General features: G+C 53.4%; 1 protein-coding gene across 2 annotated transcripts in view; it reads right to left on the bottom strand.

Annotated features, from left to right (window-relative positions):
• Positions 1–20,212, bottom strand: part of Mark4 (microtubule affinity regulating kinase 4) — a 30,035-nt gene extending 9,823 nt beyond the window's left edge. For both annotated transcript variants that reach the window (XM_087908398.1, XM_087908399.1), the window contains exons 1-11: positions 19,916–20,212; positions 13,034–13,234; positions 10,764–10,817; positions 10,579–10,627; positions 9,978–10,043; positions 9,691–9,761; positions 8,329–8,385; positions 6,494–6,730; positions 2,083–2,202; positions 1,616–1,715; positions 25–134 (exon numbers count right to left, since the gene is read on the bottom strand). In XM_087908398.1, coding sequence (XP_087764524.1) covers positions 25–134; positions 1,616–1,715; positions 2,083–2,202; positions 6,494–6,730; positions 8,329–8,385; positions 9,691–9,761; positions 9,978–10,043; positions 10,579–10,627; positions 10,764–10,817; positions 13,034–13,234; positions 19,916–19,966 — 1,116 coding nt within the window. In that variant the 5' untranslated portion in view covers positions 19,967–20,212. The remainder of the gene's footprint in view (positions 1–24; positions 135–1,615; positions 1,716–2,082; positions 2,203–6,493; positions 6,731–8,328; positions 8,386–9,690; positions 9,762–9,977; positions 10,044–10,578; positions 10,628–10,763; positions 10,818–13,033; positions 13,235–19,915) is intronic.
• Positions 20,213–22,647: the final 2,435 nt, after the last annotated feature.

Here is a 22,647-nt window from a genome sequence, read left to right as displayed (position 1 = left end):
GGCCTGAGGCCCCACACCTCTGACCTCAGTCTTCCTGCCCAGCAGGAGGTAGGTGGCGGTCACCTCGTTGTACTTCTGGCTGGTCAAGGCCTCTTTGATTTCTTCCCGTGTGTAGCCCATACCCACCATCACCTCTGGGAGATGGAGGGAGAGAAGAGTCAGTCTCCTTCCCCAGGCCGTCCCTTCCACCCCTGTGTCTCAACAGTGTCTGCTCCTCTCCCCTCTTCCAGGGGCATAAGAATTTTTTTGGGAAGAATATTACTTCCTTAATGGGTCAAATTTGCTAACCCCCGCCCATTCCGACCCAGAGTAGGTGTGACCCAGGTCGGACCAATCATTGTTCAAACCACAAAGACACAACGGTTAGGTCAACACATGCACACCACCAAGTTTTGACAAATCAAAACCACTAGACCACACTGATAGCTTCAGAACAGTCATATGATAGGTGCTCTTCCACTGAGCCACGCCCCCAGCCCCTCACTGGGGGATTCTAGGCAGAGGCTCTTCCACTGAGCCACGCCCCCAGCCCCTCACTGGGGGATTCTAGGCAGGGACTCTTCCACTGAGCCACACCCCAACCTTAAAGTATTAGTATTACAGTGGTATTTTCTATGGGTTGCAATCATAAAAGCTGACTATGTGGTCATGCTCCTATGGTGGTCCATTTCTTTTTTTTTTAATTTATTTATTCTTATTTTATGTGCATTGGTGCTCTGCCTGAATGTATCTCTGTGTGAGGGTGTCAGATCTTGGGGTTACAGACAGTTGTGAGCTGCCATGTGGGTGCTGGGAATTGAACCCAGGTCCTTTGGAAGATCAGTCAGTGCTCTTAACCTGTGAGCACATCTCCCAAGCCCCTGGTGGTCCATTTCTTCAGCAATGGAACAGAAGGTTCTTAATCTCTCTCTCTCTCTCTCTCTCTCTCTGTCTCTCTCTCCCTCCTTCCCTCTCTATCTAAATATCCAGGATCTCAGGTCATGCAGCAGGCTGGCCTTCAGGTTGTTACATAGTTAAGGATGATCCAAGTATTTGGATTGCAGCCACACACCACCATGCTGGGTTATCAGTGGCTTATTTTACGTGTATGGATGCTGTGCCCGTATGTACATCTGTGCACACCTTCATGCTTGGTGCCCTAGGAGGCTAGAAGAGAGCATTGGATCCACTGGGACTGGAGTTACAGATGGCTGTGAGCCACCACGTGGGTGCTGGGAATTAAACCTGGGTCCTCTGGAAGAGCAGATAGGGCTCTTAACTGCTGAGCCATCTCTCCAGCCCCAGCAATTTGTTTTCTGACCTTCATAGTCAAAGCCTCACCATGCCAGGCATCAGCATTACGTGCCAGGCACTGACATGAGCATGTATGTAGATCGACTCCCTCCTCTAATATGTCCGGCGCTGAGCTGCCATTTCCTAGAGAAGGACGAGACGCACAGCGAGGGCAAACACTTGGAGTTACACAGCTCGAACGTGGTGCAGGAATTCCTCAACTGCTGTCCCTCGCTCAGTGACGAGCTGTGGCAAGACGCTGCCCGCAAGAGAGGCAGCAATGGCAGCCTTGGCTCTGCGGCACTGCACCAGAGCCGGCGGAACCTGTTTCCTTGACTCTCACCAATTCTTTTGGTGTCTCCAAAGTCCTCCTCGGGCTCCGTGTATGGCTTCAGCTCCTCACCCTCATAGCCAATGTTGATCCATTTGTCTTTCATGATTTGCTGAGGGCAAGGGAGATCGGTGTCAGGAGGGACCAGAATGTGACATAAGGGCTTCCCATCTTCCAAGTGGGACTCCCCACAGAGTCTACCACCCCCAAACTAGGGCTTGTTGAGGCTTAGCCAGCTATTCCACCCCCATCCCCAAGTCTTCCCTACCACCCTCCTCCACATCATCTGGGTCCCCAGCACCCTGTAATCATCCTAGGAGTTCATTAGCTTAATTACTGACATGGTGGGGACCCGCCCAGGGGCCTCCTCTCTGCTGTCTCTCTCCCCTCAGAGCTGGGGCCCAGCCCCAGGCAGGATGGATGGAGCTATAGGGATCAGGAGACAGGAAGGGCCCAGAGGGTGTGGGGCTGGGGCTCACCTCTAGAGTACAGCGTTTTGCGGGGTTCAGCACCAGAAATCTCCGCAGAATGCTTTCGCAGTCTGTAGACATGTAAAAGGGGACTCGGTACTTTCCTCTGAGGACACGCTCCCGCAGCTCCTGGGAGGACAGAATAGGACAAGGCACGCTAGCCTCTGCAGACAGGCCCCACACCTGCCCCACCTCACCTCACCTCACCAGTCAGGGTTCAACCCCTCCCCCCTCACCTCTGCAGACAGGGCTCACCCCTCAGACCCCCCCACATCACCTCATCTCACCTCTGCAGACAAGGCTCACCTCTCATCACACCTCTGCAGACAAGGCTCACCCCTCATCACACCTCTGCAGACAAGGCTCACACCTCCCCACCACACCTCTGCAGACAGGGCTCACCCCTCATCACACCTCTGCAGACAAGGCTCACACCTCCCCACCACACCTCTGCAGACAGGGCTCACCCCTCATCACACCTCTGCAGACAAGGCTCACACCTCCCCACCACACCTCTGCAGACAGGGCTCACCCCTCACTCACCCCCCACTCCACCTCATCCCACCTCTGCAGACAAGGCTCACACACCCCTACCTCACCCTTGCAGACAGGGCTCACCCCTCATACCCCCACTCCATCTCACCCCACCTCTGCAGACAAGGCTCACAACTCCCCACTTCACCTCTGCAGACAAGGCTCACCCCTCATCCCCCCACTCCACCTCACCCTACCTCTGCAAACCACCTGCTCCTCACCCTCACACCCAGACCTCTGGAAGAAGTTCCAGCCCAAACAGTAAGGGACGCTTAGCTCCACTCTCCTGGCTACACTCTCTCATCTGTTGGATAGGAGCACCTGAAAGGCAGGAATTTAAAAGTCCTCCCCAACTTTAAGATGGGGTCTCACAGAGCAAGACCTCGAACTTGCTGTTTAATCAAGGACGACCTTGCACTTCTGAGCTTCCCCTCACCTCAAGAATGCAGGGCCACAGGTGTGAGCCGCCGTGACCAGCTCATATGGTGCTATCAACCTTTACAGGCAGACAGCTGAGCCGCATTCTCAGGCCCTGAACAGTTTATGGGTTGAATTTTTTATTAAAAATTTTTTTTGGGGGGGGCTGGAGAGATGGCTCAGAGGTTAAGAGCACTGACTGCTCTTCTAGAGGTCCTGAGTTCAATTCCCAGCAACCACATGGTGGCTCACACCCATCTGTAATGAGATCTGGTGCCCTCTTCTGGCCTGAGGCATACGTGGAGGCTGAACAATGTGTACATAATAAATAAATAAATCTTTAAAAAAAAATTTTTTTTTGAAGCAGGGCAGTGGTGGCGCACGCCTTTAATCTCAGCACTGGAGGAAACAGAGACAGGAGGATCTCTGTGAGTTCAAGGTTGGCTTGGTCTACAGAATGAGTTCCAGGACAGCCAGGGCTGTTACGGAGATAAACACCCTGTCTCAAAAAACACAAGACAGGGTCTTGCTATATAGCTCTGGCTGTCTCCCAAGTGCTGGAATTGAATGTTTCACTATACCCAGGCCTAAGTCTAATTTTGTTTTTTCCCATTTAGATTTTGGAGACTAAATCTCATGCAGCCCAGGCTGGCCTCAAACCTATTGTATAGGCTAGGATGATCCTGTCTCTGGCGTGCTGGGGTTACAGGCATAAAGCACCACATTCCATTGATGCAGTGGTGGTAACTGAACTTAGGGCTTCCTGTGAGTTAGGCAAGCACTCTGTCAAAAAAGGTAGAGGCTCAGTCATAGAGGGACAGCATGTGAAGACCAGGCTTACAATGGGAAGGGGCCCGCCACTGTCTCCCACACAGCCATACTCTTAATGCTCATTTATTTTGGGGTTTGGGAAAAAATAATCTTATTCTATAGATGAGGCTAGCCATGAACTCACAACCCTCCTGCCCCAGTCCCCCAAACATCCCAATCCACCGCATTCAAAGGGATACTCTTTTATTTGGTTTTTGGTTTGTTTTTGTTTTTCTTCTTGGTTTTTTTGAGACAGGGTTTCTCAATAATTATGGAACCAGTCCTGGAAATTGCTTTGTAGACCAGGCTGGCCTCGATCTCACAGAGATCCATCTGTGTTTACCTGCACATGTGTATGCAGTGCCCACAGCAACCAGAAGAGGATGTTAGATCTTCCTTGGTTCTCTAGGAGAGCAACGAGCGCTCTCAGCCTCTGGCCGCCTCTCCAAGCCTCAAGGGAACACTGTTACTATTCCCCCAGACAGGGACCTGCCTGAGGGATTCATAAAGAGCATGACAGAACCATGAAGATGGTTCAGTGGCCAAGAGCTTGTCAGCATCTGTGCGGAAAGGGATTCCAATCCCTAAATCCCACCAAAATGCCAGCTGCACATGGTGGACGCCTGTCCGTCTAGCCTTGAAGACAGAGACCGGGTTGCCAGAGCAAGCCACACCAGAGCACTCCATGTGTGACTACGAGATGCAGCCTCAGGGAGCAGTGTGGAGATGGGGTCGCTGGCTGGTGGCGATCACTGCTTCTGCAGAGGACCTCAGTTTGGTTCCTAGAACCCACATGGGGCAGTTCACACCTTCCTTTGGTGACTCTAGTTCCAGGGGATCTAACACCCCCCTCTGGCCTCTGTGGGCACACACACAAATGTGAACAGACACACTTTACAACAGGGCAAGAAAAGGGCCTGGGCAGCTGAGCTGTTAGCCTGAGCCTTTGAAAAGGTCTTGGCTTCATATTTGAACTTCCCAAAGACTATTCCACTCCAAGAGCCATTCTGTGCTCCGGGAGCCCTCAAGCCCATCGCAGGTCTGCCTCAGCAAGAGTGAGGGCTGCTGTTACAGAGTCTCGGACGAAAGGAGGGGCTGACCGAGGGACATTTCCTGCCCACTACATGCGCTCCTGCAGTGGCCGATCCTCCCTGGCACAGGGAGCTGCTAAGGAATTCCTCCAGGAACTACTCACCAGGGGACACAAGACCACCCAGACTGAGGGACACTCTGAAAATCACTGACTTGAAGCCAGTCACAGGTCAGATCACTGAGTGCCCCAGTGAGGGGCCTGGGTGTGGCTCAGTGGTAGAGCCCCTGTCTAGAATCCCCCAGTGAGGGGCTAAGGCGTGGCTCAGTATTCCTCAGACAAATGATGTCTAACTGTGGCTTGTAGGATGAGGGTCAGCACTGTTTCAATGTTGCATTTCCTGTGTGTGACCAGCCACAGGAAAATGTCCATAGTTTCAGGAGATAAGCGCCTCAGCCTTTAAGGACAGAGGGACACAGTGTCTACAATGAACTGTCCAGCAGGCCATCAATAATGACATGGTTACGTGCGTATGCAGTGACAGCGGCAGCTCTCGGGCTGGATGTCAGCCAGCATGGGCCTCCTGAAAAGTACTGGTCGTCTCTGTTCTCTCACTGCGGCTTTTCTGTGTCTTGGCAATGTTTCAAAGCAAAACTTCAAAGGGGGCGAAAAGAAAAAAACCTTCAAATCAATCTGATGACTCCCCCCCCCACCACAGTTCCAGTAACTTCCGGTTATCTGGGTTCTGGGTTCCTCCCTAGCACCGGGCAGCAATTGATAAAGATTTTCTATTTTGCTCATTCCTTTTGTTTCTGCCGAGATCTACTGTAGAAATGTCCAGTAAACTAAGACAGAATCTTTTTGTCCACCTTTTGTTTTTTGTGGTGCTGAGGGAGCAACGCGGGGCTTCCTGAACCAGCTACAGCCTCGGCTCCCTTTGACTTCTGCTGAGACAGTGTGCCACTAAGATGCAGGCCAGCCCCTGCCTCAGCCTCTTCAGGGCTAGAATGACAGGCATATTCCATTCTATACAATGTTACAGCAAAAACCATTTGTAAAAGCAGAACTCTAAGGAGTTGTAGTGTGTCTGCTGAGCGCAAAATCATCACCACTAATAATTTCAGAGTATTTTTTTTTTTATCATTTTAAAAGAAGTCCTATGAAAGCTGGGGTGTGGCTCAGGGGTAGAGCCCCTGCCTCGAATCCCCCAGTGAGGGGCTAGGGTGTGGCTCAGTGGTAGAGTACTTGACCCTCAGTTCCACCCTACACACAGCAAATCTCCGAGCCCTTTCGCTGCTCCCCCCTCCATCCTGACCTTAGGCAACCACCACTCTGCTCCCACCTTATATGGACTTCCCTGTTCTAGGCATTGCACAGAAATAAAACCCCACCCTGGCCTCTGTCACTGCTTTTGAGGCTCACCCCTCTTGCCATGTTTCTGCCTGTCACACACAGGAGATCTGAAACCCAGAAGTTTCTAATGATTTTTTTTCCCCAGAGCTGGCCAAGACTAGAACCCAAATCCACCAGCTGAGCAGCTCACAGCTTGGGCCCCAACATCACTGGTCGCATGGGCTGCCCTCTAGGCACCCAAGTCATCCCTGCTCCTGCCCGCCCTGTCCCTGGCACCTTAAGGTTGTGCCCGTCGAAGGGCAGGGAGCCGCTGACCAGCGTGTAGAGGATGACGCCCAGGCTCCAGATGTCCACCTCTGGCCCATCGTACTTCTTGCCCTGGAACAGCTCTGGGGCAGCGTACGGTGGGCTCCCACAGAATGTGTCTAGCTTCGACCCCAGCGTGAACTCATTGCTGAAGCCAAAGTCGGCGATTTTGATGTTGGCCTCGGCATCCAGCAACAGGTTCTCAGCCTGAGAGGGAAGAGGAGGCCAGCAGATGAAGACAGAGGTTCACTATGAGCCTGGCTGACCTAACCGGCCATGCTCCTGCCTCTGACTCCCCAAAGCTGGGATTACAGGAATCACCACACACAGTGTATGTGAACTTGTTAATACAGCCTGCGGTTCCGTGCACGCTAGGTTAGCGCTCTTCAGACTGAGCCGTGCCCGCAGCCTGGTCACATTTTCTTTCCTGACATCTGAGGTGCCTTCACCTTAGTTCTGACGGCCTTGGATGAGGCAGCTGCCAGCAGGACCTGGGAAACTACTTTGGTCAATTCCAGTCTCCTCCACTAGGTGGCGAGCAGCCTCCAGATTAATTCTCTCTATCAACCTAGCGGGTGATGAAGGCAAAGTGCCTGCCTCACAGAGCAAGCATTCAGTCACAGACATAACAAGTATCCAAAGCCATTCCACAGTGGACTTCAGGCCTTTGAAAATTACTTAAATGTCTGCAATGTTTTTGAGACAGGGTCTATGTGGTTCAAGGTGGCTTTGACCTCACTACATAGCCCAGGCTATCCTCCCAAGTGTCCGAGAGCTGGAATTACAGGTGAGATCCACCACACCCAACTTCTCCCAGAGTTTTTGTTGTTGTTAATTATTTTGAGACAGGGTCTCATAGAGTTGAGGCTGGCCTTAAACTCTGTTGATTCCTTTTTGCCCTTGTGGTTGAACCTGAACACAGGACCTTGCAAGTGACAAACAAAAGGCTCTCTTACAAACTGTGTCCACTCCAGTCTATAGCCCTAAGCCTTGAACTCCTCCTGCCTCTGTCTCTCACTGCACCATACTGGGCTAGCCCCAGGGTTTTGGTATTGGTTTTTTTCTAATTATTGTATGCACGTGACTAGGGAGTGGGATGGGAGGTGCACGTGACCTGGAGGTCAAAGGTTAACTACAGGGTCAGTTCTCTCTCCTTCCGCCACGTGGGTCTCTGGGGATTGAATGGCTGATGGGTGGGTACAGCAAGCATCTTTATCCACTAAGCCATCTCTGGACCCTCCCCCAGGGCCCTGAAACACATCTGGTCTTCAGGCGAGTTTGTCTTTAAAGCCCTTAGTGTCCAGCCCAGCACATCGTAGGTGCTGAGGAAGGATGAACCAGACCCAGACTGGCTTGCACAGAGCCTATCAGACTATCAGGTCTTACATTTCTGTGTTCTTTGATTGGGGGTCTGAGGAAAAGCCACCAGAGAGGCTGACAAGCTTGGCTGCAGGAGGAGGCTGGGTTGGGCCCTAAGGGTTGCTTTCCCATGCCCTGGTGCTGGCGCTGTGGCCTCTCTGTCACCCTAAGATCCCAAGACCCTGTGGAATTGACCTGGGCCTGAAAGCCAAGTTCTCACAGGCCAGCGGACAGAAGAAACAATGTCAGAAGCACCTCAAGGCCCTGAAGGCGGAATACTGATACCGTATCTCACCCGCCCTTCCAGGACCAGCCCAGGACACTTGGTCCCAGTCCTCCCACCTCACAAAGGCCTGGGAAAGAACTCTGGGTACTGGGTGGCAGCCGGGGAGCATGAGGCGTGGCTGGCAGGGCTGGGGTGCCTGGTCACGGTGGGAGGGGCTTACCTTCAGATCCCTGTGTACAATGTTCTTCTGGTGACAGTAGTGCACAGCAGACACGATCTGCGGTAGAAGACAGTCGGTAGTGACCGCGGCTGACCGCCACACCCGGTACACCCCCCTGGGGCCTCAGTCAGGCTCAGAGAACAGGGGACCCAGGCAAACTCCAGCACCTGACACCTGAAATTCAGTCAGATCACACACACACACACACACACACACACACAAACACGTCTATGGGACTAGGTCTTATCTGGAAACTCCCCAAGTGCCCCTGTTGGAAACAGGTGTGTGGGCACTAGGGCTACCATCCTCACCCCCAAAAGGCAGTCCCTGGAGGAGGTCCTACCCTATACAGAGGGTGTGCTCCTGCTTCACTCACAGACCACACGGGCTGACATGCCTGTGTGTCTCACACCTGTACTGGATCTTTGCACCCTGCTGTCCCTCACATGTGCGTATCCTCTCACCCGGGCCTCACACAGCATATCCAGTCACCTGACTTCTGCTGTGTCCTCTCCCTCCAGATACACTCTCACCCACCAATGTCCACACCCCGACTTGTGCCCTTCATGGAATCTTCCACACCAGGGCACTGCATGACACACCCAACGCAGCACCCGCAGGTCCTGCTGCCCTGAAACCCCACTCCCACCCTGCCCTCCAATGCACGCAGCTATCACACACTCACACGCACGTACCTCATAAAGGGTCCATAGACCTGTGTGTCTTCTATGAGATTGTGTGTGTTTCTGCACGCTCACACGCATGTGAGTGCGTGTGTGCATGCGTGTGGAGGCCAGAGGTGGACATGGGGTCTTCCTCGATTGTTCTCCACTTTATTTACTGGGCAAAGGTGTCTCTGCCAATCGAGCTAGTGTAGTTCCCCAGCCACAGTGAGCCCGTCTGTCTCCTGAGTGCTAGGATGGAGGTTAGCCACCATGCCCACCTTCCTGCCCATCCCACCGGTGTCAGGGAGCTAAACGCTGGTCTGTGGCTTGCTCAAGTGCTATATCCACTGAGTCAGCTCCCCAGCCTTCCTTTCTTTCGTGACAGGGTCTTATGCAGCTGAAGTGGCTAGGATGACCTTGAGCTCCTGATCCCCTGCCCCATCCTGAGTGCTGGGGACACCCCAGCTCTGCCATCCATATTCTGGCACCTTTCCCATCCTCCACCCTCACCCCAGGCCTCCACATCCACACACCTGTATACCCACGCTCATCACTAGCATCCCCAGGTCTCCAACAGCTTCCTCCCACCCGAGTCCCTGCACACCCCACCCCGTGCACAGGCATCTGCAGAGTGCCCTACTTGGTCCTCACTCGGACCTTCTTCCCAGGAGCTGGGGTGGGCGGCGCCTCGTCTCACCTGTCGGAACTTGGCCCGGGCCTCCTTCTCCTTCATGCGGCCGTGCGACACGAGGTAGTCGAACACTTCTCCTGCAGATGGGGGGAGAAGGGGTAAGGCTGGAGCAAGATGGCATGAGGGTAGAGTGTGCGGTGCAGGGGTGTGAGAGCAGGGCATGTGGTGCAGGGGTGTGAGAGCAGGGTGTGGGTGTGCAGGGGTGTGAGAGAAGGGCGTGTGGTGCAGGGTCTGTGAGAGCAGGGTGTGGGGGTGCAGGGGTGCAGGAGTAGGGCGTGGGGGTGGGGCCTCACCTGCGCTGGCATATTCCATCACGAGGTACAGCGTCTTCTCCGTCTCTATCACCTCAAAGAGCTTTACTGGGAGGGGGAGGAGGAGCAGGCAGGGTTAGGTGAGAGTGGAAGAGCGGCCATTCTCCCCCCCAGACCCCATTGCCACCTGCCAATCATCACATGCCTTCCCCCGGAACCCTCAAGGCTCCCTACTTGTGGCCAGGTTTTCCATGCTGCTCAGCCTGCCTTTCTCTACACGACAGTTTCAGCTCGATGAGGCTGGGATCTGTGCCCACGTTGCCAGCAATCAGCAGTTAAGCAGTAAATACAGGTCAGTGCCACCTCCAGGGGAGCTAAAGTGTGTTCACCTCTGCCTAATGACACTGTATATGGCAGTTCACATAAAACCGAATGCAATGTGTGAGTCTAGTGCAGTCATTATGACCTTGATACAGATCCGTACTCCAGAAGACAAAACACAGGCTCAGAGAAGCTAAGTCATTTGCCCAGAGTTACACAGCAATGACGGCGCCTCAGCGATTGGGTCTCTAATACAGTCCCACTCTCCCTTCCTAAGGCCCCACCACAGCCGGCTTCTGGGCCAGCTCCGGCATCTCCTCACCGATGTTGGGGTGGTTGAGTCCCTTCATGATTCGAACTTCTCTGAACAGCTGGGCAAGGCCACAAAGGAAAAACAGACAGTAGTGAGGGGTGGTGGCTTTGGGGATCCTTTCCTCCCCAGGCCCGGTTAAGTCTGAGCTCTACCCACACTGTGTTTCCTGCCCCATTCCCTTCTCTGGGCCTCACCTTCTGCAGGCTACTGGGGTTTAGCTGGGTTTTATCAATGATCTTGATAGCGACCTAGAGGTGGAAGAAGGCAGGACAGTCAAAATCCCCCAGCTCAGAACACATAGCAAATTTGGGGCCAGCCTGGGCTACACGAGAGGCATGCAACATTATTTCAAATTTTCTGAAATTCTGGATGTTAAAGTCTTAACGGAGCTGAGTATGGCGGTCCATGCCTATCACGCCAACAATTGTGGAGGCAGAGGGAGGGACCAGCCTGGTCTACACAGCAAGTTCCAGGCCAGGAGGGGCTGGAGAGGCGTTCAGCACAGTGACCACTCCTGCAGAGGGCCCCTCGGACTTCAGTTCCCAGCACCCGCCTGGCAGCTCACAACCAGCAGTAACTCTAGTGACAGGACGTCTAACATCATCTTCTGGCCCCTTTGGGCCCCTGCACTCTTGTGCACACATCCACCCACAGAAACACAAACACACAATTTAGATAAGAAAGTAAATAAACAAATTTTCTATCAGGTGTGGTGGAACTCACAGGGGGAATCTCTGTGAGTTCTAGGCCAGCCAAGACTACACAGTGAGACCCTGTCTCAGAATGGAAAAAAATAAATAAAAAGTAAAAATTTAAATTTAAAATAAATATAATGGTGGGGGGAAGCAACCTCTGGAATGGAGTCCGCACCCCACATATGGGGAACAGCCTGTGCTCGCGCCTCGGGGAGCGGGCCCCGTGCCCTTGCGGGATTCTCACACATGAATTTTTGAGAATTCTGTCAGGCACGTTCCATGCCAGCACTGAGACGATCATATGGTTCCTTTCATGTGTGAAAGTGACGGAGCACAGGAATAAATTGTGAAACGACAAAGAACTCGGCTTTCCTGGGAGGAGACCGGCGCTGCCATCACATGGCTGGTGCTAAGGCTTTAGCCTGATTCCATCCCCAATACTGTGTTTGAGATGCTGGCGGGGGTAGGATGTATTCCTGCAGGGTGTCCTCAGACCTCTCTGGACAAATATGCCCTCACAAAACAGATAAATGAAATTAAAACTAAAAGGAGTTTTGACTTAAGCCTTGGTCAATCTAGAAAACCCTATCACCAAAAAAAAAAAAAAAAAGGATTTTAATTTGAATTTATACTGACGATCAGCCTGCTGGTCTGTTTCTTAGGATTTGTTTTGCTTCTTAAAAAGCCCTAATGAACTAGAACGAACTCTGTAGATCAGGCTGGACTAGCTCATGGAGATCCACCTGCCTCTGCCTCCTGAGTGCTGGGATTAAAGGCGTGTGCACCACCACCACCACCTAGTTCTTAGAGTTCTGGGTTCTATTGTTTATGTGGTCCTGGCCATCAAACCTAAGGCCTTGTGTAAGCCAAGCAACTCCTTCTACCACTGAGCCACACCCCAGCCCCTCCCTGGGGAATTCTAGGCAGGGGCTCTACCACTGAGCCACACCCCAGCCCCTCACACTCCAGCACTGGAAGGAGTGGGAAGTAGGACAGTGGATGCCAGTAGCTTGTCCCATTTTAGTGGAAGAACCTGTCACAAGGCAAACAGGTAGGGGCAAAGATACCTGATGTCATGTCTGGTCCCTCCCTCTTACATACATATATACAACAAAGAAACAAGACAACAAAAACATGCAAAACCCAAAGAGAAGGCAGGCAGGCAAGAAACTTGTAACCCGAGACTTCCTGACAATTCAGGGAATCTTCTAACTTATTTTCTTCTCCTACTGGGGCTGTTCTGGAAAAATCTGAGCAAGCTGGGGTTGGATGGACAGCTCAGTATTTAAGAGTGCTTACTGCTCCCCAGAGGACAGTGTCTGCCCCAGCACATGTCAGGAAGCTCACCAGGGTCTGTGGTTCCAGCTCCAGAAGATCTTATGCCCCCTTCTGGCCACTGGGTGCGCGCACGCGCGCGCACACACACACACACACACACTTCAAAATAATATTAAAAGCCAGGCATGGTAAGCACATGCCTTTAATCCCAGCACTCGGGAGGCAGAAGCAGGTGGATCTCCAGGAGTTGGAAGGCCAGCCTGATCTCTTGAACTCTCTGAGTTCAAGGCTGACCTGGTTTATATAAGGAGTTCCAAGGCGGCCAGTAGAGAGACTATGTTTCCAAACAAAACAAAACCAACTTTAAATTCAGAGGACGTGGGGGAATTCTCTATGGTTAGAAGGCCAAGCAGGACCAGTCCAGACCTCACACCTCCTGAACTCTCCTGCCCTGCCATCTGCCCCTGCGTCCCTCGGTCACCCACACTCACCTCCCGACCCGTCAGGATATGCCGGGCCAGCTTGACTTTGGCAAAGTTGCCCTTCCCGATGGTCCTCAGCAGGCGGTAGTTGCCCACATGGGGTTGTTCCTCGGGGCAGGAAGCGATAGAGTTCCGGCAACGGGCACCCAGGGATCGGCTGGACCAGGAGGGCCCTTTGTCTGAGGAGCGGCCACTGCCCAAGGTGCCATGCTGTGTGTAGAGAAGCACGCAAGTTATCCCAGTCCACCCCACTTTAGTGGCACCCGAGGGCCAGGGTGGGTGGCTCTCTGGAGCTCTGGCCAGTGTGCCCTCCTGTCTCTTTGCAAATTCGGGCCATAGGAAAACTTTGCTTTTGGGGCCTCCCCGTTTCCCACAAAGAGGTCTCCAGTAGGGCTGTGCTTGGATGGCGGAGAGCTTGCCTGGCAGGCATTATGCCCTAGGTTCTAGCACTCTGGATGGAGAGTGCAGGCAGGTGGATCGGGAATACTCAGCCATCACAGGCTGAGTTCCAGGCTAGCCTGGGCTACCTACACAGCAAGCCTTGCTTTGCTGAGAGGCTCTTCTGAAGCCCAGGCTGGCTTTAAGGTGGCTATGTAGCCGAGGGTAGCTTTGATGTCCCAGACGCCTGCCTCCACTTCTCAATGGCTGGGATGACCATCATGAACCACCACACGGGGTCAACACGGCCTCCTCTAAGGAAAAACCAAGTGCTGGGGAAGGATTTCAATGGTAGGTGGAGTGCTTGGTTCCCTAGCACACGGCTCAGGGTTTTATGCCTAGCAATGCACAAAATGGGGGCTTCTAAAGAACCCCATCCTCCCCTTCTCACTCCTGCGACCATCAGCATCTCAGACTACATTCTTCAAAACTGTTGCTGACCTCAACTCCCAATGAACATCGACCTCCATCCAGACACAACACCCCCTTTCTGGCCAGCACAAATCCCAAACACCCCATTTCATCTGTCAACACCCCTTGTTCAGCCCCAAGTCTATTTTCCTTGGGGTGGAGAATGGGGAAGGTGGGAGAAGGTCTCACGTAGGTCAGACTGTCCCCCAACTTGCTATGTAGCCAAGGCTGACTTTGAATTCCTGATACTCAGCCTTGGCCCATCAAGTTCTGAGATTACAGGCCTGTAGTCACCACACCCGGCCTTCCAGTCCCTCAATTCTACACCCGGCAAACATGTCCTTACCTCATTCCCAGCTGACCATTCGGACATTTTTATGGAGGTCGCTTCACTACCCAATGCCCAGTTTTCCAGGGTTTGAAACAAAATATTACATTGAAAACTCTAGCAATGAGCCAGAGGGTGGTGGCCCAAGCCTTTAATCCCAGCACTTGGGAGAGGGAGGCAGGTGGATCTCTGTCTGGGGCCAGGTGCTCTACAGAGTTCAGGACAGGCTGCAAAGCTACACAGAGGAACCCTGTCTAAAACCAAACCAAACCTAAAACCAAACAAACAAAAAACCCTCCAGCAACACATTCCTTGCATTTTTCTTTGTTTTTGTTTGTTTGTTTTTTGAAGACAGGGCTTTAAGCAGCCCAGGCTGGCCTTGAACTCATCAAGTAACTGGAGGTGACCTTAAACTCACAGTCACCGGGATGCACATATTTCAACAGAGCATTGCTCTCTTGTGGTATCCCATTTATTGACATATTTTTCTTTTTTCTTTTTTTCCTCTCTCTCTCTCTCTTTTTTGGGTACTGGATCTCATTCTGTAGCCCAAGCTGGGCTGGAACATGTAGCAATCCTCCTGCCTCTGCCTCCCAAGGGCTGGAAATACAAGCATGTTGAACTTTATGTTACAGTTGAGACAGGGTCTCCTATAGCCCAGGCTGGCCCTGAGCTCCTAATCCTTCTGCCTCGGCCCCCCAAATGCAGGGATTACCAGCCTGTGCCACCATGCCCAGCTTGCACCTAATTAATTGATCCTCCTGATCAGCCCACATATGGGTGTGAAAAGAGAAATCAACTTGGAATGGGTGAGATTCGGGGAGCTTCTGGGAGAGTCTTAGACGGGGTGGGGGCTGTCTCGCCATCCCTGCTGCCCCAACGTCCTGTGCTGGCCATTCTGTCCACCTCTCCACAAAACATTGTTTCATCCTGACTGCCCTCAGCCACCATGCCTGAGAGGGACGAGTGCCCTGCCCTGCCATCTCCCACGCCATCAACTCCTCTGCCCCCCCCCCCCCCCCCCCCGCCTCTCCAATGAGGTGACCTGCTCAGGCCCAGCTGCCCTGTCCTGATTGGGAACCTCCAGGGACTGGGCCTTCCTTTCTTGGCCAGATCTCCCTCCGTGTTGTCCTCACAGCTGAAGAAAAACAGGACACAGGACACGGAGGAAGGGAGAAGGCCGGACAGCCAGAGAGCGGAGGCTTGGGCTCCTGTGGCAGGGAAGCTGTGCCAGACCACCCTACAGCAGCAATCAGCATTTCACAAGCACAGACAGCCCATGCATGAATCATCGTCCCCATTTTACAGTCAGGGGAAACTGAGGCATGGAGCGGGGAACTGAACCCAGTCATTTTGCCAAACTGACATCTTTTTACATGTATTACATTAGACAGAGCCACACTTCTACACCCGTTCTTGTCTTTGGCCCATTCTCCCTACTAGAGAAGTGTTCCTCCATGGAGCCACGTCCCAGCCCCTCACTGGGGGATTCTAGGCAGGGGCTCTACCACTGAGTCACACTCCAGTCCCTCACTGGAAGATTCTAGGCAGGGGCTCCAGCGTTGCATTATGTCCCCAGTATCCCTTCTCTTGTATGTTGTATGTGTGTGCAGGTATGCTCCCCTGTGGAGGTCAGAGGTCAGCTTTGGGATTCTTCCTCTGTTACTCTCTACACTAGTTTTTGAAACACTTCCTTTTTAAAAAAAAACAAAAATAACAAAACTGTTTTTAGTGAACTATATATTTTTCTCCCCTACCCTCTCCCATGATCCCCACGCTCCCAATTTACTCAGGAGATCTTGTCTTTTTCTACTTCTCATGTAGATTAGATCCATGTATGTCTCTTTTGGGGTCCTTTTTGTTGTCTAGGTTCTCTGGGATTGTGAATTGTAGGCTTGTTTTTCTTTGCTTTATGTCTAAAAGCCACTTATAAGTGAGTACATATTATATTTTTCGTTCTGGGTCTGGGTTACCTCACTCAATATGATGTTTTCTGGATCCATCATTTGCCTGGAAATTTCAAGATATCATTATTTTTTTCCTGCTGTGTAGTACTCCATTGTGTAAATGTACCACATTTTCCTTATCCATTCTTCAGTCCAGGGGTATTTAAGTTGTTTCCAGGTTCTGGCTATGACAAACAATGCTGCTATGAACATAGCTGAGCACATGTCCTTGTGGTATGATTGAGCATCCTTTGGGTATATACCCAAAAGGAAGCGCTCCTTCTTCATTGAGCCTAGAGACTGTCATTTTAGCTAGACTGGCTGGCCAGCAAGTGCCTAGTATCAGCTCATCTCTACGCCCCAACCCCCACCCAGTGCTGGGGTGACAGGCATGTTCCGCCATGCCCGGCTTTTACATGGTACTGGAATCTGAACTCGGGTCCTTGTTTTTTTGTCCAGTAAGCACTTTATCACGCATGCCACCTCCCCATCCCTCCCTCCCTCCCCATCCCTCCCTCCAACTTTCATTTTAATCTTAATTTTGAGATAAGGTCTTGCTGACCTGAAATCCTCCTGCCTCGGTTTCCCAAGTAGCTGAGCTTACTGGTTACTCCACCAAGCCTGGGAACGTGGTTTTTACCAGGTGGATGATTCCATTGGCCAAGGCTTGTGCAGACAGGAGCCTCATCCACACTCAGTCCCCAGCGGAGCCCAGTGAGGAAGGTCCTTGCACTCCACAGTCCAGGGGGCAACAGCAGCTGGGATGGGCTAGGGGCCAGCCACCGTCACCCATCTTCCTCACAACAGGCAAGCGGACGATGCCTACCAGGTCTGTCTGTTAGTCATCCCAAAAAACTAGGGAAGCAGAGGCATCAGATTTTAAATTCTAGATCTGTCTGAATGACCTGAATGACGCAGTGAGTTCAAGGCCAGCCTGGACAACTCAGTGAGCTCCTGCCTCAGGAATAGGGAAAGAGCTGAGAGAATTCAGCACTTAATCAGGGGCTGGGGGCGTGGCTCGGTGGTAGAGCCCCTGGCTACCCTCAGCACTGTACTGTGGATGTAGTAGGCAGGAAAAAGAAAAAAGACTACCCCAGGCCGGGTGGTGCCGAATTCCACCCCTGGTGCCCTCCACACCTCCCCACCTATGCCACTGGCACCCCAGCTCCACGATGGGTCCAGTCACAAAGAGCATTCTCAAACCCAGACTCAAGCTTCCCTAAGGCTCAGGCAGGGAGAGGGCACAGGGCACAGGGCCTGTGGGTGAGCAGGCTCCTGAGCTCCAGGTTCCTGAGTGCTGAGCTTCCCAGATCTCCCAGATGCCAGCGGTGGCTCTCAGCTCCCCCCCCCCCAACCCGCAAGGGGCAGGCAGGTGGTGGAGATGGAAGATAAGGTCTCTGATCCCTGCTGAGCCAACAGCCTGGAGAAGAATCCCTGCTGGATGTTACCAGGGGGCCTCTCTCACAGGAAGGCTCCATTGAAAGCTGCTTGGCAGGGACCCCTGCCAGAGGGTAGCTGGGTCAAGGGATGAGGAAACCCCCCAAGGGTCAGAGGCACGAGCTAAAACTGGCTAGCATCACCAGCTAGCTTGGATCCCGCCTGAAGGCCCAGGGCCCCAACACTGGTCCTGCTGCTAGGGGAGCTATGGAAGCTGGCCCCTGGTCTGCGAGCCCTAGACCTTGGGGTAGAAGAGTATGTCCATATGTGGCGGTCACCACAATCACCAGGTAACATCAGGCTATAGAAAGAGATGGGTGTCACTTTAGCCAAGACAGTCATAAGTCACCCTTCCAGAATGAACCAGGGACAGAACCACCCATTTGAGTATCCCCACTCCGTGCCAACAATCTTAGGAACGCAGGAAAGAGGAAGGCCTGGCCGCTATCCTACAGATTTGGAAATCAAGGCTCAGAGAGGTGAGGTCACTGGCCTGAGGTCACACAGCAATGAGATGTGAATCTGAGTCTATTTGAATAACTAAGGTAGCAATAACCACAACAGGTGATGTGAGGAAGTCCCTGCTGGGGAGGTGCCACCATCAACCCACTGACAGGGAAACTGAGGCTGAAGCAGGCTCTGCGAGCTTCCCTGACAACTAAGGACAGCTGGAGTTTGAGAACGCGCCGCCTCCTGACTCAGATCCACAGCCATGCCAACAGCCGTGAGCGCCGCCTATGTACCAGCCTTCACCCACATGTCTCCGGTAATTCACTGCGGGACTCAAGTCGTTACTCCCACCCCCCCAACACACATACACTTTCCAAGGCAGGAATGAGGGGGGGAGCCAGGAGTCTGAAGACACAATGCAGACTGGTCCGTGGAGGCAGCATTTGAACCCAAGAACCTGGAAGCGGGTACCTCTTGGAATGATTGGGGAACCAAGGTGGGTGGGGCTGGTTGAAACCGCCAACTTGAAACTTGGGCCAATAGGGGAGAGGGACAGAGGGAAGTATTCCTGACTGGCATTAGAGACACTGTTGTACTCAGGAGGCAGAGGCAGGCGGACGTCTGTGAGTTCAAGGCCAGCCTGGTCTAGGAGTGAGTTCCAGGACAGCCAGGCCTACAGAATGAGACCCTGTCTCAAAACAAGTGTCTGGTTGGGCTCTGGCAGTGAGAGGGTGATGGAGGAACCCACGTACCAGTGGGAATGCATTGATGAGTTGGTTTTGAGGGATCTGAAAAAGCTGTCATGAATTATGGGAAATGCGGGGAGGGGGGGGACGTGCTGTGAGGGAAGGAAGTCCTGGGATGGGAGACAGGGAACAGCCAAGAGTCCCTGAACCAGACACTCGGGCTCAGTTAACTCCCAGAAGTCAGGGCTAAGGGTCCAGCATGAAGAGGTCAAAGGCATGGACAGAGCAACCTCAGGGAGGAAGGCTTAGAGCCTGGGGTCCAGTCCAAAGTCTAGGGGTGCAGACCTGGGGGCAGGAAGCGGAGGAGAAATGTCTATATGGAAGCGGGTGAGGAGGGGTCGTGAGGCTGGGAGACTCGGCTGGAGCTTGCCTGCAAGCTGAGGAGGAGTCAGCCTGGTCCAGGGCCTGGAAACCCAAGCCCGGGATGGAAGACTGCAGCTTGGACGCCAAGACTTCCTGTAGAAAAACCAGCCGAGTCTAGGTCGCATCTAGGGGAGCCCAGAAGAGCCAAGGGTCCAAGGACAGGGCTGCTGGGCCGAGCAGGGCCAAGCCGGGGAGCAGAGACACCTTGAAGGAGCCATGCAGGGCCCAGGTGGCATTTGACTTCCTGGGGGAGGCGGCTCCTGGACTGACTAGGGGTGGCAGGGGGAGCCAGCACCCCGACAAGCAGGAGGCAGGGAAGACAGCAGGGCCAAGTTGGGTCGGGCCTGGCTGGGAGGTTGGGAGGGGGGGGGAGAGCAAGGGCCGCGCTTCAGGGACCCGGGGACGTGACGAGCCGGGAAGGGTCGAGCCCTGCAAGGCTGCGGACGAGCCAGGAGGGGACAGACACGGCAGCCCGGGAAGGGAGGGGCTCCGGCCGGCCGGGGAGGGGGCTTCCTGGAGGGAAGAGACCGGGCGGAAGCGCTCTGCAGAGGGACAAGAGAAGGGTCCAAAGACAGGGACGCCCCTAGGGGTCGGGCTGGGCTGGGGCTGCGGGGAGGAGGGAACAGAGAGGCCTCAAAGTCATGGGAAACGTCGGTGGGGGCTGCGGAGCAGGGAAAGGGGACGAGGATCCGCGGGGCCACCGGCCCGGCAGGGTGAGGGGTTCCGTGGCCGGACCCAAGCAAGGTTCCCCAAGGGGCTGGGCCCCACTCACCGTGTCCGAGTTCCGATCGTTGCCCGGAGCCAGCGCCGTCCTCGAAGACATCTTCTCTGGAGTCCCAGGAGGGAAGGGGACAAGGGGCGGCCGGGTGGGGGGGGGTGGGGATCCTGGGGTCCCCTTCTTCCCCTCCCCCCCCAGCCGACCTGGGGACGCGAGCTCAAAAAAGCTGGGCGCTGGACGCCCGAGTCCTCGCTGAGCGAGCAAGCGAAAGAGCGAGGGCAGGACGGGGGAGGGGAGGAGACACCGAGGGTCCTAGTGGCCCCGTGCAAGGGGACCCCGGGGCGCCATCTGGGCGACGGGCAAGCGGGAGGGTGCACGGGCGGGGGCCGGGGAGGGGGCGCGGAGCCGGCCCGGGGCGGCGGCAGAGGGAGGCGACCAAGGGGCCGGGGAGGAAGGGACGTCAGGGGGAGGGGCAGGAGGGGCGGGGCCCACGGAGACCCCGCCCCCGCTGCCGGCTCTTAAAGGTACAGGTCCAGGCTGGCTCGAGGGTTCTGGGGGCGGAGGCAGGTCTGGGCGCGCCGCTCTCCAGCAAGTTCTCACAGGAGAACCGGGAGTAAACGGCCAAGAGAAAGGGCAGAGAGCTGCTGAGGAGGAGAGCAGAGGGAGACGTTGAGAGATGGGAGAGACACAGGGACACACGGACAGACACGAGGTGGGAAGAAACAGAGTCACAAAGAGAGGAACAGAGGGAAGCCAAGGACAGAGACAAAAGGACTGAGGGCAGAAAGGGGGACAGAGAGAGAGAGAGACTCAGAGAGAGACAGAGAGAGAGAGCGCCAAGGCGGAGGGAGGAAACGAAGGAGACAAAGAGAAACTCTGCAGAGAAAAGGAATAAAGAACGAGAGAGAAGAGGGAGAGAGAGAGAAAGAGAGAGAAAGGAGTGATTGATGACTATGTGCCTGTCATCCCAACCCAAGATTTGGGAGACTGCTGTGAGTTTGAGACCAGCCTAGGCTACACAGCAAGATCCTATCTCAAGGGGAAAAAAGTCATCCTGAGCTTCGAACCAGGAGTAAGAAGTCCAGTGACTCCACCCTGAGGATGACAGGCAGCACATTAAGGGGGCGGGAGCCTCGTTTTCCTCCCTGGCTGGAAGCCCAAACAGGTGTAGACCTGCCGGGGCAAACAGATCGGAGACAGAGACCGTGAGAGCTGTGCTGAGGGCACGTGCATTGTGGGCTGAAGGGAAGGAGGAGTGACATAATCCTGGTCCAGAGCCAGGTGCTGCTGGGGGAAGGTCTCTGCCCCACTGTCTTTGAAAGCCTTCCCAAGCCTCAGTTTCCTTTTGTGAAAATTAAATGTTGCCAAGCATGGTGGTGTCCTAGAAGGTTCAGAAGTTCCAGGACATCCTTTCAACTATACAGAGAGTTTGGGACTAGCCTCAGCTATGTGAGGTCCTGTCAGACAGAATGAGGGGGAAAGAGACAGAAGTGCTAGAGCTAACCCACTGGAAATTATTACGGAACTATCTGTTAAGCATAAACATTACTAAAAAATTAAATTATGCAAGTAAGTGAATTATATTAATATTCAAGTTGGGGAACTGGAGAGTTGACTCAGCAGTTAAGAGCACCGCTGCTCTTGCAGAGGACCTGGGTTCAGTTCCCAGCACCCACATGGCAGCTCATGACTGTTTGTAACTCCAGTCACAGGGAACCTGATGCCCTCTTCTGGCCTCTACAGGTACTGTACACACATGATGCACATACTTACACGCAGGCAGAACACCCAACACAGAATAAATACATAAGGTAGAAAAGAAAGCAAAAGAAAAGGCCCAAAGCAACAGTGAGTGGCAGGGTGGAGATTATTTTTTATTACAGTAGAACAATTTATTAATTTTGGGGGGTGTACATGTGGAGGTCAGAGGACAACTTTGGGAAGCCCACTCTCTGGGTCCCCAGGACGAAACTTAAGTTGTCAGCCTTAAATGCAAGCGCCTTCACTCTGAGCCAGCCCTCCAGCCCTATGCATTTATGTATTTTGAGACTGGGTCTCATAACCCAGGCTGCCTGGAAGTTCTTGGGTGGCTGAGTTTGGTCTTGATCCTCCTGCCTCCACCTCAGGGAGTGCTGAGGCTGAGGTTCACCTCAGGAAGGGGTGAGCCATCACACCCAGTTATAGTGCTGGGAATGTTGGTTTGATTTTGTTTGGACAGGGGAGAGTTAGAACACAGCCTCCACTACCACAAATTATGCAGTCAACTCCCACTCTGGGGAAATTGAGGGGTCAGCATATCCAGACAAACCTCACCTGAGAAATGAAATCCACCTTGCCATTCACACTAACTCCCCTGGCAGGTAAGTGTTGTTTGGGTTTTTTTGTTTTGTTTTGTTTTGGTTTTTTGAGGCAGGGTCCCATTCCAAAGCCCAGGCTGACCTTGAACTTCTGGCCATCTCTCATCTCAGCCTCCCAAATTCTGAAAGTATATATGTAAGACAAACACTTTTCTTTTTGTGCATGATCTCACCATGTAGCACAAACCCTCATCCAATTTTTAGTCCTCCCGCCTCAGCCTCCCAAGTGCTAGAATTTGAACTCAAGACTCTGGTCTCTTAGCTGCAATGATTTCTTTTTTCCTCAGTGATAATGCAGCCAAGGTGTCACTACAAACCAAACTGCATATATAAAATAAAATGCTTCAAGTCAGTTGTAGCACACGCCCGCATCCCAGCCCTTGGGAGACTGAGGTAGGAGGGATTCTGTGAATTCAAGGCCAGCCTGGT

The sequence above is a fragment of the Myodes glareolus genome, chromosome 1, assembly GCF_982192425.1.
Source record: "Myodes glareolus chromosome 1, mMyoGla1.1, whole genome shotgun sequence".
Lineage (NCBI taxonomy): Eukaryota > Metazoa > Chordata > Mammalia > Rodentia > Cricetidae > Myodes > Myodes glareolus.
The sequence above is the reverse complement of the archived record's forward strand: the minus strand, read 5'-3'. Positions and strand labels throughout refer to the sequence as shown.